The sequence below is a fragment of the Pteropus medius genome, unplaced genomic scaffold (assembly GCF_902729225.1).
Source record: "Pteropus medius unplaced genomic scaffold, Ma_sr-lr_union100, whole genome shotgun sequence".
NCBI classification, from domain to species: Eukaryota; Metazoa; Chordata; class Mammalia; order Chiroptera; family Pteropodidae; genus Pteropus; species Pteropus medius.
In genome coordinates, this window is record NW_024351073.1 from 13322143 (window position 1) to 13340010 (window position 17868).

At 32.5% G+C, this 17868-nt stretch overlaps 1 protein-coding gene across 1 annotated transcript in view; it reads left to right on the forward strand.

The window, feature by feature from the left end:
* CDH12 (cadherin 12) overlaps positions 1-17868 on the forward strand; it is an 843825-nt gene that overhangs the window by 771150 nt on the left and 54807 nt on the right. Inside the window, exons 6-7 of the mRNA XM_039842741.1 lie at positions 3331-3450; positions 15180-15347. Of these exons, the coding sequence (XP_039698675.1) occupies positions 3331-3450; positions 15180-15347 (288 nt within the window). The remainder of the gene's footprint in view (positions 1-3330; positions 3451-15179; positions 15348-17868) is intronic.

A 17868-nucleotide genomic window follows, 5' to 3' on the forward strand; every position in this document is an offset into this window, starting at 1 on the left:
CCATATTGTGAATAAGTCTCATTTATAGGATTTTTTAATGTAATGTTACTCATTTTTGGTTCTGCTTCCTTAACAGAACAGTGAGATACATTAGAAAGTCAAGACAAGTTAAACTCCCAAATTAATGCAAAGGCCATAATTAGCTGCCAGGTCACCTGTCCAGAGTATTGTGTGTATAGTATTTGTGTCCTTTGTGTGTATATATGAGAGCTACAATTATTCAACCGATAAACATTTATTTGGGACTTACTTCATTTCAGATACTAGTCTGTATGTACATAAAGAATGAATATGGAAGGACTGTTGTAAAAAAATCTGTAGTTCATGAAAAGAATGCACGACATATTGAGTTTCAAATAATCGAAATGTACTAAGGCTCATGGGAGTACAGAGGAGTGGACAAATTATCTCTGCTTAGGTCAGAAAACCAAGGATTTACAGAAGTGACTGTGGAGCTAGGACATCAAGGGTGAGTAGGATTTCTCCAGATGTGGGAGGCAAATGCCCTCCAGGGAGCAGGATCACTTGTTTAAGAGCACAGAGGCATGAAAGAGCCTCAAATAAACAGTCAATAAGCCTGTGTGGTCACGGCTTGGGTTCTCTGACAGCACAGTCAGAGACTACTCTGGGAGGAACATTGAAACCCATTCATGTCACGCTAGTTATAACATGTCAATGAATTTAGATCAGTTTTTTTTTTTAATAGAAATAGAAACCCATTAGAGAGTTTTATAAAAATATTTTAATTATTATTTTTTTTAATAAAGGAGAGTAACGTGATAAAATTTTTTGTTATGAGACAGTGACTCTGATGCTCATGTGTGAAAATGAAGCTGGAAGAGGAAGCAATCAAGATGCCTTTTCAGCCTTGCAATTGAGTGACTAAGGGTCCAAGCCAATTGAGACAGTTTCAGGGGTGATAAAAAGCAAAGAAAATATTCAACGAATAGCATTTTCATATCAAAAATACTCTATAGAGGCCATAAACTAACTTTAATTCACTTTTTTTTTTCATGTATTTCTGGAAAGATTGTTTATGTAATACCCCAAATGCAAAAATTTCATAGAATATAAAACTGTCTTGCTAGATGTGACACTTGACAGAGTAAATAATTGTATGACATATTGTTTTTTATTGTATGTTGAGAATAGTACCTGGTGCATGGTCTGTTTATTGAAAAAATAAATTAAGGAATCAACAAACTAATGCCTACTTTAGCTGAAATCGTGAGTTAGTAGGGCTCAAGCTTTACTCCCACCTCTCTACTGTTTTGTATGAGAATGTTTTTAGTATCAATAAGAATGATTTTAATATCACTGAGCTTCAATTCTATGATTGTAAATTCAGATACTGTTAGAGTATTTCTAAAATTCAACCTCTGCCTTGATAATATTGATCTGAATGAAATCAAATAAATAAAGCACATTTAATACATGACCAGATGCAAGCATTAGCTGGGCACGTGTGGTTGCATTGTGAAAGCAAACTGACTTTCCCAGTCTGGGCTCCAGAACCCATACTCTCATTCTAGAGAGTGTGAATAGAATATTCATATTACTCATACTCTATAGAGGCCATAAGTTAACTTTAATCCACTTATTTTTCCCATGTATTTCTCGAAAGTTTGTTTTAGAATTTAGAAAGAACTTAGAAAGAAAAGATAATAATAATAATAATAATAAAAACACCTAATCTAGCCAAAAACAGCAATATTTATATAGAGAATATTAGGCATAATTTAATATTTGTAGACTTTGCCTGTATAACAAGTGGGATAAGGTGATAATGTTGATACAAGTGAGTTATTTTTCTGGGGGAAAAATCACTTCTTGGAATTTGGGAGGGAAGAGAGGAATTTATTTATGTAACTGTTCATTTCAACAGCATTAAAGAGAATGTAATTTTGGTGAATCCTTAATACAGGTCCTCAATGCCTGTTGGTCAAGTAATTATTAATGATTGTGTACATGTTGACAATGGTGATGATGAATTATGGTGAATAGTATCAGTTATCATTTTTGATGTTTTAAAAATGTTTGCCTACGTTCCTTCTAGAAGTTTTCTTTCTTGAGAAAGGCATTGTAATAAAGCACATTGTTCATCTGTCAATACAGCTAGAATTTACCGAAGCATCTTAAGATACAGTTTTTGACAATGAATGTCTACCAAATATTATTTCTTACTTTTATCACCACTATAACACTTTACTTAATTTTTAAAAAGTAGAAGTGAAGAGAATACTTTCAGCTTTCAGACTAAACCTTTAATTTTTAGTTTGTTCTCATTTTGTGCTGCCTTAAGAAAAAAGCCTAAATGAGTAACTGAAAGGGTAGGAGCGATCCTGCATTCCCCAAACTGAGCAGTTCCTTCTAATACCTCCAAGAGATGTAGAGTGCTCTGTCCACTGCATATCTTTGGCAGAACATATCACTCCCTTTATGCTCAGTAGAGGTATCCTGCCTTCATCAGCAACAAACTTATTTTATTATATCAAGTTCAATAATTTTGATTTTACTTTGTTCTCAACTTAAAGTAGTAGCATTGAACAAGAAATTAAAAAGAGATACTCTGTTAAGAGTTCTTAGGGAAAGACTGTGACTATAAATATGTAAGATAAAAATGCACATAAAAATCGCCATTCAACCTCTCTTACTACACAAGTAATATGACTAAGTGTCCAAAAAAAAAAAAGAGAGAGAGAGAGAGAAAAGCTACAGATAATTTGGATTGTGTTTAATATTTTCCTATGTCAATGAATCCTTTGGTTAATTCCATCTTAAGGCATACAGATCCTCCTGTATCTATAATTGCAGTTATTTTTGGTTTCTCGATTTCTCAAATATTCTGTCCTAATTAAAGACTTCTTAATGCTAATATGTAATTGTTGATTTTTAAATTGCAATTACAAATTACTTACACCCTCTAAAGTTCAATAAGCCTTTAAAACTTTTAGCTTTTCTATTTATATCTTAATGACAAAATTAAAGCATCTGTAGTAAGCAACTGAGCTAATGTAAGCAGTGTCTCGTCTTCTTTGGTGTACAAATCAATAAAATTATCGTGATGTCTTTCTCTTCAATGATCTAGCTACTGGAAATGGACACAGCTTTTAAAGTAGATATTTAAAGTATGTATCGTTCACACTAGCAGCTATACTGTTGCCTAACATTTTGGTTATAATGGTTAAATTATTCTCAGTGACATCATATACTCACAGAATCATGAAACGATGCCAAATTTCAAAGGAAAATGGAGTCCAGCAGATAAAATACATGACTTAGAGCTTTTTAAAAATAAAGATGCTAGAGTCATATTGTCTTATTTTCCAGGTGCGTATGTGCTCCAGGTCAAGGCCACAGATGCAGATGATCCGACCTATGGAAACAGTGCTAGAGTTGTTTACAGCATTCTTCAGGGACAACCTTATTTCTCTATTGATCCCAAGACAGGTAATTTTTTTTTTTATTAGAAACAACATATCATCACCCCTTCAAATATTTAAACCTCAATTAAATCTTGGCATGGGAAGTTGCCTATTCTAACACTGCAATAAAGATTTCATGTGCTGCACATTAAGCAAAGGAAGATAGGATCTTACTTTGCTGCTACATGACTAATTCCTTTGCATTGAACTTTGGGTAAATATCAGCTTTTTCATGTATATGGGTCAAGTTCAAATCTTTTAGTTAGAATTCTCTGCATGATTTACTTTAAATTTTTAAAAGTTCAGGCATAATGTGTATATATATATATATATATATATATATATATATATCTTTAGCTATTTTGGCTAAAATAACTTTTGATTTCAGGTTTTCTTGGTTGGGTTCAATTATGTTCATTTTGGGGTCTTATCAACATGTGGTAAGGTCGTGGAGCTTCTATTGTTATATTTATCAAGAGTTATGGATGATGGATTTGGATTGATATTTACCTGTGCTTCTAGAAGGGGAAAAGAGAGGATTCACAAATCAAGATCACTAATTCTTCTGATCTGTGTTTCTGAAACAAAATGTTTAAGTCAAGCCATTTAAATTGCAGCTTTCAAAGCCAAATGTATAAAAGTCTATGGGAAGTATAGAAAGGGCAAGAAGATATGTGAGAAGATTTTGCATTCTCTTTTAAACAAAATGAGAGAACCTACATTTGAATACTGGATAGTTTTTTAAGGAGACTGTCATGCTAGTGATCAAAGTATGTGTTCCATGTTACAGTTAAAGTAGAAACTCCTTAATGACAGTTTTTTTTTTAATCAACTCATATAGTATATTATAATATGTTGCATATTGAATTCAATAATTTATTACATTAGTTTAAAATAATGGAATAAATTGTTAACATACGGGACTAATAAGATATTATTTTTAAATTTGTAAATATATCTTTAAAGAACTACAATGACTTGAAAGATATTAATTCCAGACTATACATTCAAATGAGCTAAATATTTTAAAATTTATACTTCCTCAAAGTAAGTGCTGAAATCTGGAATACCAAGTAGTTATAGGTTAATCAGCTAACCATGTATTAATGTTGCCTAGAAACATGAAGTCAATTGGAAAAAGAGAACCTGCAAACTTTTTGTCAGCTAAACCCACTGTTCTCACTTCTTACCCTTCTCATTAAGCTGATAGGGGATCATGAGTCAACTAAAAGTTAAGAGAATAGGGCAGCGGGTCACCCCCTTCTGTTAATCAAAAATGTAATAGATTGTAACAAGGACAGTACCAGGCCTTTAAGAAAGGAACATCGGGCTAAAGAGAATCCAAAAAATTTTAGGACAGAGAAGCTCTTTTGGTTTGGAAATAGGGTCAGAGACCAAAACCCGGAATGTCAAATACTGAGAGTGAATGTGCGATGGGAGAAATTGCACTTACAATGTAAGATATTTTCAAGACATATGCCACGTAAGATAAGGTGTTTGGCAATATTGGTGTTAAAGAAGTTTTGTGGTTATTGTTGTTGAATGGTAGAAAAATTATATATGTAAATATGGAAAAATTGTTGAGAAAAGTGTTTGGGAAAGTTATCTGATGAAGTATACGATGGTTTGAAGTTTCAGAGGGATTAAGAACATTTGGACAATAGGCCAAATATATAAACAAATAAAGAAGGGAAGTTATCTAAAATATTACACATCCTTTTATCAAATGAAAGCATTATGGTTTTTTAAAATATAATTATTTATCTTTTCCAAATGTACCATAATGGGTGATCTAACAGGACTAAAAGTATGAACGATATATGTTTCGTATATTCCTTCAGCCTCTAAAAAACACTTCTCAGAGACAGAGGGGATGGAAGAAAGAGAAAGGAGGTGTGTAGAGACAGATGAAGAGGGAGGTTCAGTACAACAGTATACCTACTGGGTTGCAGTGATGAATTCTTCAGCGTGGGTGATTTTATATACTCAGATTAAATGTGGGAGCAGAAAAATGAAGGACTTAACATTTGTGAAGTAACTATAGATGGAGCCAATATCTAACTTAAAAAAAAGATAGTCATACAAAGATGAACTTAAGCAGAATGTATGGGTGAAAAATATAATTGCGATAGTCAAATTAATACTAGGCAGACAATTATATGAGTCAAAAAACACTCTCTCTTTGACTTTCCTTGTGTAATATCTGCTTTTGATGAATTCTAATGTCTTTAGAAAGTATTATTTTACAGAAGAGTATGTATATTATAATATGACTTTTATAATTATATATTTGTATTTTTATATAATGCTGATTATTTAGAACTAACGGTGAAACAATTCTGGCATAAACTATGGAATAGATTATTTGAAGCATTGATTTTCACTGGAGACAGAAATCTTGATACTAACAATACCTCAGACCACTAGACAGGAAAAGAGTGGATGATGAGACACTTCATTAATCGAATGATAACCAGTTCTTTATGCACAGAAACCATTAAGAAGACTTTTTGTCAAATTTATCACCTTGTGGTGGAGAAGAGTAAATAAAAAATCAAGGATAATTGTAATTTCTCAGAAATCGTTTCCATTTGTTCCAGCTGTATAACTTCCTTTTATGATTCTTTTTGCTATTATTAAATAAAATGCATAAAAATATTACCTAAAATTTTCCACATTTGAGTGTAGAAAACAGTTTAAAACAATTTTGAAATAAAGTCTCATCAAAATTTCTGGTGCTTAAATATTAATAAAATGACACATTTAATATTTTATTATTCATTTGAAATAAGAAAATAAAAAAGATTTGGTTATTGATACTGCTGTTTGATGAACATTCTCTACATCTCAATTTAAGTGAATATGGTAAGCTTATATATAAACAATATAAATTGATGCATTCTATGGAATAAACCCAGAAATAATAGTTTTCTTTAAAATTGGGTAATTTGCAATTATTTGGTTTAGTCATATAATAACTTACTGTGAATTAAAATTCAAACACATTCACATAAATACTTCAAACGATTATTAAAAATTTTTTAAAACCACAATTATAGATAAGTCTATAACATTAAATAACATTTATACTTATTATACTTAATGTTTATAAAACAGTAAATATCTGTTATATTAGCATGTTATATTTTTATATTATGTACATTTTTAAACGTAAAATTTATTATATATAGAAAAACATTCATAACCTATAAAACATTAAACAATAGACATTGTACTATTTTACCCAGTATGTAAAATAAGGGTGCCAAATATCTCTATGAACTGATAATAGAATTATTTCATTTAAGAAAACAAATAAACATTCCTATGAATTATTTACACCATGTTTTAACTTATATTTAAAATTATTTAAACTTTTTTCTAAATAATTTCAAAAAAGTCTGTTAGGTAGCCAGATATTGCTATTTTATGTATCCTGTGGTGATGACATGTATTTTTCTTAATTATATGAGCCCTACTTGAGAAACCATTAACTCACTTTTTAAATCTTTTGTTGTGGTAAAATATATACATAACATAAAATTTACCATCTTAGCCATTTTAAGTGCACAATTCAGTGGCCCTAAGCTCATTCACTTTGTCGTGTGACAATCACTGCCATCCATTTACAGGACTTTTTCATCAATACCTTTTCATTTATGTTCATTGTCAAAAACTATGTGTATTTATAGTTTTTATTTTATGTATTTAAATGTGAATTTATAAAATTTGTATGAAAACAGCTAAGAATAGGTTGTATACATGAGCTGCTTCTTTTCTCCCTTTTATTCACTCTTCTGATATTTCATGCTCTGAAAGTCTGTCCTTGCTTCTGTTTCAGGAACTCCAATAAAGGTGGCTCAGAGACCTGCCACTTTCTCAAGATTTTTGCTCTTTAAATCAACTATCACCTTTTATTCAGAGATTATAATCTTCAAGCCTGTGTTCTGAGTGAACCCTTCTCCCATATGTTGACTGATATTTATTCTTTTAGGACTTTAAAATGTGGTGTTGTTTTAAAGCCCCATATTAAAATTAAAACATTGATTAGACTTTATATTTTGAGCTGTACTTTATAATACTATATAAATACTTATGTTTTTTGGCTTTAAAATGCTTTTGATATTAATTCAGAGTAAAGTCTTACAGGATTCGAACACCTCAGTTAATGCTGGTGAGAGAGAGAGAGAGTTCTTTCTTCAAGGGCAAAAAAAAAAAAAAAGATTGTTTGTTTGCACACAAAGTAGTCACTCCTTTAAAATTTTTTGCATTAACACAAGGACTGACATGAACACAACAAGGAAAGTAACAAGTACTAATAAATATAAGGAAGGAAAAGCGTGTCAGGGAAATAGACCATTATTAAGATTAAACAACATATGTTGTTACCTATTTTACAATACTTTTCTTATTTGTAGTAAAATTACATAACTAAAAATGTACTGGAGACAATGGTTTCTTTGTATTCTGCATCGCCACCCTTCATGAAAAGTCTGTGTCAATTTTACCTGACTCATTTTAAAAATCATGTAATGCACACATCAGCAGAGACAACTAAGAATGTTTAGCCCTGAAAGAAAAATACTCCAAGGGAATGTGATACATGCTTTTCGGAAGTTGTAGAGCTGTCATGTACAAGAAGAACTAGCTGTATTCTACGCTGCTTGAGAAAGAAAGGGCTATCAATGGTTGGTTTGAGTTCCATAAAGAGAATTTCCATTTCATTTCTTTAAAAAGATGCTAATATTTGTCCCTAAATAAGAGGAGTGCCTCATGAGATTATGAATTTAACTTATTGGAAAAGCTAAAGCAGATGATGAGTGATGAGCTAGTGGTGCTACATATGATTATTAATTTGTCTGATGCATGTTTGATTAAAACCAATGACCTGACAGTGCTTTGCTATTAGAATTTTGAGATAAATCAAGTAGATCCTCAAATAGATCCCATCTACTGCAGAGAAATCATCAAGTCCTCAGAAGATTACATTTGATTTTTTTTTTTTACACGTGATCCTTATAGGATACAATTCTGTGATACATAATGGCACCGCTGGGCACTAGATATGTTCTGATGTGTTGGTGATGGTGCTTCCTGAGGAAATGACTTCTTAATCCTAAAGAATAGTTAAGGCTGGTTATAGATGGGAAGTTGGACCACATAGTTTCTAATTTTTCTTCCTAGTAAAGATAAGCTGGTAATTCTTCTTGTCCTCAAAATACATTATTGGCAACACATTTTTAAAAAATATCATATACCCCATCTGTATAGTGATGGACAGAACATTTTGTTAATATTGTTTTAAGAATGCACTAACTTTTAAAAAAATTCATTTCACATTTAAGGCCAATTTAAGACTATAATGAAATGAAACTCAGTAACTTTTCATATAAACTGATGCAAAAAGCAGATCTCTCATAACTTTTAAAATATGATTTATCTGAGGAATTGAAAAAAAGAAACTTACATTGTCATTGCTAAAGTTAAGGTTCCTGTCTTTAACTATCATCATTTTTGCTATCTTACCATTCATTAGCTATTTCTAACAGATTTGTGAATTAAAATATATTTTCCATTAGTCATGACATGGCCAACATTTGAGTCTGTGATCTACTGAGAGGGATCATTTTCAGGTACAAAAAAACCCTTTAATCAAGTTTTTCTTTTCTTTTTTTTTCATGATATACCATGTCTAATACACATAGGTCTATACTAAACTTCATCTTACTCAAAATTACATCATGAATATTTTCATGACAAGTCATCAAAAATGACCAAGATTAATAATATATTAAATTACAATTTCTCTTGAAGTTTGCATGCTTAGTTTCCATGTACTACCTAAGCTATTGTTATATGTTAGTTTATTTATTTTATTACTATTTATTGTGTGTCCATTATATGTCTGGTGTTGTTTTAGCACTAGAATCATTCAAGGAAATAAAAATAAATAAATAAAGATAAATCCCCACTTTCAGAAATGTATATTCTATTTTAGAAAACAGAAAACAAACAAAATAAGTGAAATTTATCATGTTTTGAATAGCAATAAGAGCTAAGAAGGAAATGATAAAATAGAGAAGGGACATGAAATGCTAGGGAGAGGTATGTGTTGTCGGCAGAATAATGATCTCCCAAAAATACCCACATCCTAATCCTCAAGCCCTGTGAATATGGTATGTTGTTACATGGCAAACGGGAATTAAAGTTGCAGATGGAATTAAGTTTCCAAATCACCTACTGAGAAGATGGGGAGATTGTTGTGTATTATCTGTGTGGGACAAATTGAATTAGGTGTCCTTAAAAGTCTAAGAGGGAGGCAGGCAAGTCAGAGTTTGTTAAAGATTTGAAGATGCTATGCTGCTACTTTTGAAGGTAGAGGAAGAGAGCCAGGAGCCAGAGATTTGGGGCATCATCTAGGAGACAGAAAGCCTTTAGAAAAGAATACAACCTGCCAACATCTCGATTTTAGCCCAACAAGACCCAAGTCTCCTGACCTCCGAAATTGTAAAATATTAAGCTTGTGTTGTTTTTAAGCCTCTAAATTTGTGATGATTTGTTACAGAAGCAATGGGAAATTAATGCAGTATAGAATGTTAGATAGACTAAGCAACAAAGTGCTCTCAAGAGGACTTTGAGAAAAAATGAAGGAAATGGAGGAGCTGTTCTGCAGTATACCTGGGGAAGAATATTTCTGGCAGAGAAAAGAGTGCAAAGTTCTGGTGGAAGGATGGGCTATGGAAGAAAAGATCAGGGAGTTAAGTGAGAAGGTGATTATGTGAGACCTTCCTCTGAGTGACCTGAGGATTTCAAAGTTGAGGGCACTGCGACCTCATTCATATTTTGATCTCTCCACTATTACTGCTTTTTTGAGACTAGCAACTCAGGGCTACTTTGGACTCCAATCTTCTATGAATGGAGAATAGAGCCGTTCATTCATTATTCATCTATCTATCTATCTATCTATCTATCTATTAATGCCTCATTATAGTAATTAATGTTTTTTCAGCTTCATTGAGATATAATTGACATATAACACTGTGTAAGTTTAAGGTGCACAGTGTGTTGATTCGACACACTTATATATTACAAAATGATTAGCACTATTGTGTTAGCCAACAACTCCATCATGTCATAATTACCATTTCTTTTTGTGGTGAGAACTTTTAAGAGCTACTGTCTTAACCAACATCTCCTATTTCTCCTGCTCTATAGCCCCTAGTAACTACCGTTCTATTCTCTTTTTCTATGAGTTCAGCTTTTTTAGATTGTACATATAAGTGATATAGAGTATTTGTCGGGATGACTTATCTCACTTAGATTAATACCCTCAAGTTTCATCCATGTTGTTACAAACGGCAAGATTTCCTTCATTGTCATAACTGAATAATTTTCCATTGTGTGTATCTGTCTATCTGTCTGTCTGTCTATCTATCTATCTATCTATCTATCTATCTATCTATCTCTATCTATCTACCTATCTATCATCACACCTTCTTTATCCAGTCATCTATTGATGGACACTTAGGTTGTTTCCACATCTTGGCTATTATGAATAACGTTACAGTGCACATGGAGGTGCAGATATTTCTTTGAGATTCTGTTTTTATTTTCTCTAGATAAATGCCCTGACGTGGGAGTGCTGTTTTGCATGGTAGTTCTATTTTTACTTTTTAAAGAACCCTCCATGCTATTTTCCATAGTAGCTGTACCAAGTCACGTCCCCACCAATAGTGCACAAGGGTGCCCTTTTCTTCTCATTCTGGCCAACAATTGCTATGTCTTGGCTTTTTGATGACAGCCGTCTTAAGAAGTGTGAGGTAACACCTCATTGTAGTTTTGATTTGCATTTCCCCGACGATTATTGATGTGGAACACCTTTTCATGTGCCAGTTGGCAATTTGTTTGTCTTCTTTGGAAAAAGGCATATTGGGTTCCTCTCCACATTTTAAATTCAGATCATTTGTTCCTTTTTTTTGTTATCGAATTACATGGGTTCTTTTATATTTTTAATATTAACCCCTATTATTTGCAAATATTTTCTCTCATTCTGTAGGTTGCCTTTTCATTTGGTTCCTTTTTATTTTGATGCTTCCCAGAGGGTTTATTTATCTTTAAAAACCACAACGTGATTTCTTTCCCTTTCTGTGGTCTTATTTTTACTGCCCTTCCCCATAGCAGTACGTTGCAGCTATCTAGGCTCTCCTAGGATGCTTCGAAGGCACCATTCTCTCCCACTGACCCTCCCTGGGATATTCCACCCTGTGTTCTCTCCAGGTCTGCTTCCTCCGCTTTTCTGAGATTGCAGCTCTAAAGCTCTTCCTGGGAGGACTTTTCTGATACCAGCTTCAAAGGCACTTGATTTCTTCTTCCTCAGAGTACTAATCACCATCTGAAATTGGCTTGATTATTTAAGTCCTTCCTTGCGGTTCTCTTATCACTTCACATAAACACATGCCCGTGAAATGTACATTCCACAAAGAAGCCTGCACAGAGACTGTATTAATTATTATCCCAGATGGAAACAGATGGCACCCAATTGGGCAATTTGAGAATAGTTTAATAAGAGAGCTCTTTATTAAAGTCTGAACAGACCGTAGGTAAACCACTGCGTAGGGCAGAATCTGGAGAAGAAATAACAAGTGGCTGCAGTCACCACACTAGGGCTGAAGGAATGAGAAGGGCTGGAGGCACATGTCACCATGAGGGGAGGGGCCATCATAGGTGATGTCGAGGGATCCATGGAAAGAAAAAAACAACCTCATTCTCCTTATACCATCCAATCTCCTGCCAGTTGGCCTAAACCAGAGAACAGAGATAATCTAGCAAAGTGAATAAAGTAGATCTGAAGGAGAAAATGGAAGTATTCACTGTGACACAGTCAAACGTAATACCAGTTCCTAAACGGAACATATTAGTACAAATACTGACTGAATCTAGAGCCTCATATCTTAATCCTATAATCTAACCTTCAATTCAAGAAATAGCTCATGGAAAACTATATCCTCGATTATCATGTGTAGTATTTTATGATTTCCTATATATAGCATCACATTGTTTTCATCTCAAAATATTATCACCAGACTATTTAACTCATTTTTACAAAGTAAGCTGAGATCCACCAAGATTATGTGGCTTGCATACAACACAAGGGTGGTTGCAGAGAGAGAATATATCCCTCACCACCAAACAAGTGTCCCTCGATATATTATTTTGTTTGTAACTTTCTTAACCATATGTTTCCATTTGTAGTGGCAGAAATAAATCTATTTTTTCCTCATTCTTATTTTTCTCTAGTTATCTTGATTATATATGTTTGAAAGTTCATCAGATATTAGGCACTCAAATTATACTGTGTATTTTTCTACCTACCCTTTTTTCAAGTAAACAGGGTTTATTTCAGAATTGTATCAAAGTAATTAAAGTTTACTTTATCAATACTTTAGTTATACTGTTCCATAAAATGCATGTTTGTTTTTCTTTTAACTTTTAGGCTTCAGCTATTGTCATACAAGGCTGTCACTGTATCTTTATATACAAATACTGAAAAATAGAATTGGACAGCTGAATAACTTAAGACCTGAAATAACAGAACATAACATTTCCATCTGCTGGTTACATTCTAAAGAAGCACTTAAACCCAGTATTTTGCAAGTGTCCTCCTTGCCATGACCATGAAACGTATCTTTGTTTGGTTTTGAATGTTAAGCAGTTAATAAACAAACAACAGGTACCCATAAGAATAACTTCTTGAAAAGGAGACTTTTTTTCTCCTCAGGCTTTTTCTCAATAGACCACAATGTTCGAAGACTCTCTTCTCACATTGAACTTTGCCTGATTCCCTAGATTCAACTCTAAAATTTAAATGCTACAAATGTCATATTTTATTTCTCCAGGACAGGGGCTCTTAAATGGAAATGGTAGTGGGCAAAGAGGAGCACATCATTGTCATCAGGGGAGATTTTCTTTGAAATTACATATTCAAAGCCTTTTTGCTTTCAGAATTCTAACATGTCTTCCAGCTGAACAGCATTATATTAAAAGGAGGGCTAGAAGAAGCAAAGAGGTCACCTATCAGACACAGGATGGAGCAGGGGAGCAGAGCAGTTTGAGGTTTTGACGACACTTGTAACAAATCACCAGCAAAAAAATAATCTAGTCTTAAATAAATCTGATAATGACTACTTGCTCTCTTTTTCATAGCAACATAATGTGGATGTGTAAAAAGTTTACATATAACATATTTATAAATTTTCATATTAGAAATGTTCATATTCAAAACAAAATGAGTAAAAATTATATGTGTATGTATATATATGTAAATATATATATATATGCATGCATATTCATATTGGAAATGATCTGTCAAAAACAATGCAGTACACATATGAATTAACCCAAACATTTATCTAGAAAATATAAACATTATAAGGCTGGCAGAAGTCACATAGCTTAGGGCATGCAGGACCAGGCCATTGAGATGTAGAGATGAAGAATCTTAGTTAAGAGACTTAGGAATGAAACACTAGGAATTCCAGCTGAAGAGAGGAGAAACAGATTGACATACAAGAGTGACAGTACAGTGCATGAAGAAAGCGGGAGTAGCAAAGAATGAAGCTTGCCTTTTTGCAGCCATTTTCTGACAAGGATTAAAAGAAATCTTAAATTGTAGTTAAATCTGAATTAGCAACAGAACAGAGTTTGATAAGTCAATAGTGGAAAGAACAGATAAAACAGATTTATATTTAGTTTATGATTTAGATGTTATACTTTGTGTTTGACAATTGATATTATCTTTATTATTTATATATGCTACTTTATTTAAGAAACAACACTGTCAGAAACACATGGGTTTAAGATAAATGCTTTGCAATCTTCCTAAAACCATTGGCTACAGGTTGGAATTTGGTATAAAATTTATTTATAATTTTACTTGCAACAAATCTAGAAGGTTTTACTTATTTCACTCTGAATAAATTAGTTCTGCCGCAGGATACAAGGGCAGAAAAGGAATAAGATGTAAATTTACATATATGCCATATGATTCGTGATGGTATATTTAATTTTTTATAGATTCATTCATTTATTCAGCCAGTTATTCAGCTAGCCAGTTGTCAACATACTCTGATTGAATCCCTTCTAAATGGCAGGCACTCCCCTAGATGGTGGAGAAACTCAGTGACAAGAGGGACAAAGTCCCTGCATGGCAAAGCTTAGTGAAATCTAAGTAAAAAATCTATAGCTAAAATAAGGGAGACTCTGAAAGACAAAATAAAATACACGAAGAAGATGTTTTATGTGTTTAAAGAGTAAATATGTTTATCAGAAATAAATTAAGAATTATCATAAAAATCACTCACTTAGTGTAACCACTTAATTGTTTTAGTACATGTATTTATATCTACATTCTTGAACAACCTTATTCTCTTTTAAAGATAAAATTATTCTGTATAAATCGCATCTAACCTGGTTGACTTAATGAATAATGAGCATCTTCTAGAGCGGATACGTTGTTCTTTCACCATATTCCACAGTGCTGCTCATTTCACTATAGGGCTGATACCACAATATGTTTAATTATATCTTAATCATTGGATATTTTGGGTGTTTCACTTTTTTAAAGACATATTATTTTTGTTAGTGTGTCTTTACTGGTGAATCTAGGGAGAAACATTTTCTTGTTGTGGACTATTTTATCTTGGAAAATACAACACTTGCAACGTTTTGTTTTGTTTTGTTTTGTTTTCCCTTAAGGTGTTATTAGAACAGCTTTGCCAAACATGGACAGGGAAGTCAAAGAACAATACCAAGTTCTCATCCAGGCCAAGGATATGGGCGGACAACTGGGAGGGTTAGCCGGAACGACAACAGTCAACATCACCCTCACTGATGTCAATGACAATCCACCTCGATTCCCCAAAAGTACGTTCTTTCCTGCTAAGTTTAAATTAATGTAGCTTTTTAAAAATGTTTTTACATTTCGTTGAATGCTATAAGAATTGTAATAGTTTTCCAGATACTTTTGGTCTTTAAGAAGTAGAAAGTAATGGATAAAAATTAAACGACTTTAGAATTTGTTTTCTGTTAGAATCGTGCACAACATGACTTCAATAGAAAATAATATAAATCAGTCAAAAATTAAATGAGTCTTATGTTATCTATCCCTATTAAAGTAAAATATTCACCATAGATTGGAATCTTGCTCTAGTTTCTTACTAATTAAAAAACTAATACACAAGAAAATTCCAATGTAATTTAAAACGTATTTATGACATATTTGCCACCACAGTATTTCCTATATCATTTAATTAGCATAAGAATTATCTGCCTTCTCTTTAGAGATTGCGTTGATTCACTTGCATAAACTTTTGTGTATCAGATGATATCACTGTGATGCTATTTACATTACTTCAGTTCTATTTTTAGTTTTGTGATAAGTGAAAATTGCTACAGTTCCTATGATAATAGAATGAATGATTCACACCTGTATTTTCTCTGCAACTTGATTTCTTATTGAAAACAAATACTTCTCACTTTTTTTTTTTTTGCACTATTACGTTTAACACCAATCAGTACCTGTTTCATTTCTAGTCCATTTTCAAGGATTAGTTCAGTGATCCTAGGACTTAGGATACAGAAACTAAATGTTGTTATCACTGGGTAAATAAGAAACTTAAGTTAACCACTAGGCACTCATTTACATGAATAGTTAAGATTAAAAAAAAAAAAAGACTTTCCTCTTCCAGCTCTACAAGGGAATCTTGAGTCCATCTAATAAAGTTATATAATACCGAGATTATTTAATTAAATGAACATTTTATTCCTTTAGATGTATGGCTTTCCATATTTTACTAGTTTTTCATTTTTTTTCTTAAATTCATTAACCTACATTTTTTTTAATAGAAATACTTTTACTTAGTGATCATAAAGCCTAATGGCCAAATGTTATGAGTAGTAATTAGAAATCATCATACTTTAGCAAATGGGATATATATGACAAATGGCTAGTATATACTATGCCATGATTAATAACAGAGAGAGTCTTAGAGTATGAAACCCTTACTTCACTATTAAGGGAAACAGAAAAAAAAAATATTAAAAATATAAAAGAAATAATGCATTTGATTATATTAATAAAGGATATGTTTCTAACTATTATTTTTTTCTTTCTACTATTAATGTGTGTGACCTGCTGTAATAGCTAATTGAGGAAGATGGTTTGGGAAATTATTCTGCTTTTATAAAAAATGTGACATTGTGAACTTGGGCCCAGTTTTGGCTTTTGTGTATCTAAAATACCGTCAGTCTATAATATAGGAAATAGCAGAGATATTCCTCAAGCGTGTCAGTATTCTTATTCACGAGAATGATAGTGAGATGTTTCAGATGAGGAATCTAAAACTCAGCCAGTAGATGGAAACAACTCTTGTGGGTATGTATGGATGAAGGATGGTTTGTAAAAGTTTAGGGCAAAGATCCAGACAAAAAGGGTGCAGGAAATAAAAATGTCTCAATGAGAGAGAAACAAGAGTATGCTTAGAAAACAAAGGTGGCGGGCTCAGGTCCCAGCAAAACAGGAAAGTCACTTCCAGATCTTGCTTAGTGCAAATAGAATCTGGATGAAGCAGTAGGCTAGTTTGGAATTTTTTCAAACTAAATCTGTAGATCTAAGGGTAATTAGATGAGATCCACCAGAAAAGATTGTGGAGAATAAGGATATTAAATTAAACTTAGAGCATTTACATGCTGTGTCATGAACTTTATCATCTTCTTATTTCCTTTTACAACACTCTAAAATACAGATTTACCACATTTTACTGTTAAGAAAACCGAGGCTTAGAAAGATTTTAAAAACTTGCTTAGAGAGATATGACAGAGGTTTTGAATTTTTTTTTTATCTGAAGTTCAAATTCTTTCTAGTTAGACATAATAGGAAAATCAAAAGTTATTCTTTTCTTTTACCTAGCACTCTAAAACCATGCTTTCAGAACCCATCCACAAAAGAGACGCATGACATATGCTGAATGCCACCATAAACAAAGAAATGAGAGGGCAGAAGAAATATACCTAGTAGATCACTGTGATCAATTATTTTTTGCTTGTGATACATGCATATTTGAACTATAGTCTGAACTATAATTGGTGAGAGATATTTTTGAATCATGAGAAAAAAAGGGGCTTTCACATTTTGCATGAATAAAAAATTAATTCCCTTGAAATGTTACATGCCTTTGTGTCAAGCCCTTTTTACTGTGCTGTCATTTTGAATTACATCCTTCAGAGGAAAAGACAGAATCCATTTATAAACAGAAAAGCCATCTCTTTAGAAGCCAATGCTCTTTTGCAGGAGTATTTCTCATGGGGAGCAATTAAACTGCACATAGGACATAAAATTACAAACTGAAATAATAGCCTTTTAAATGTAAAAGTCAAGATAACAAAT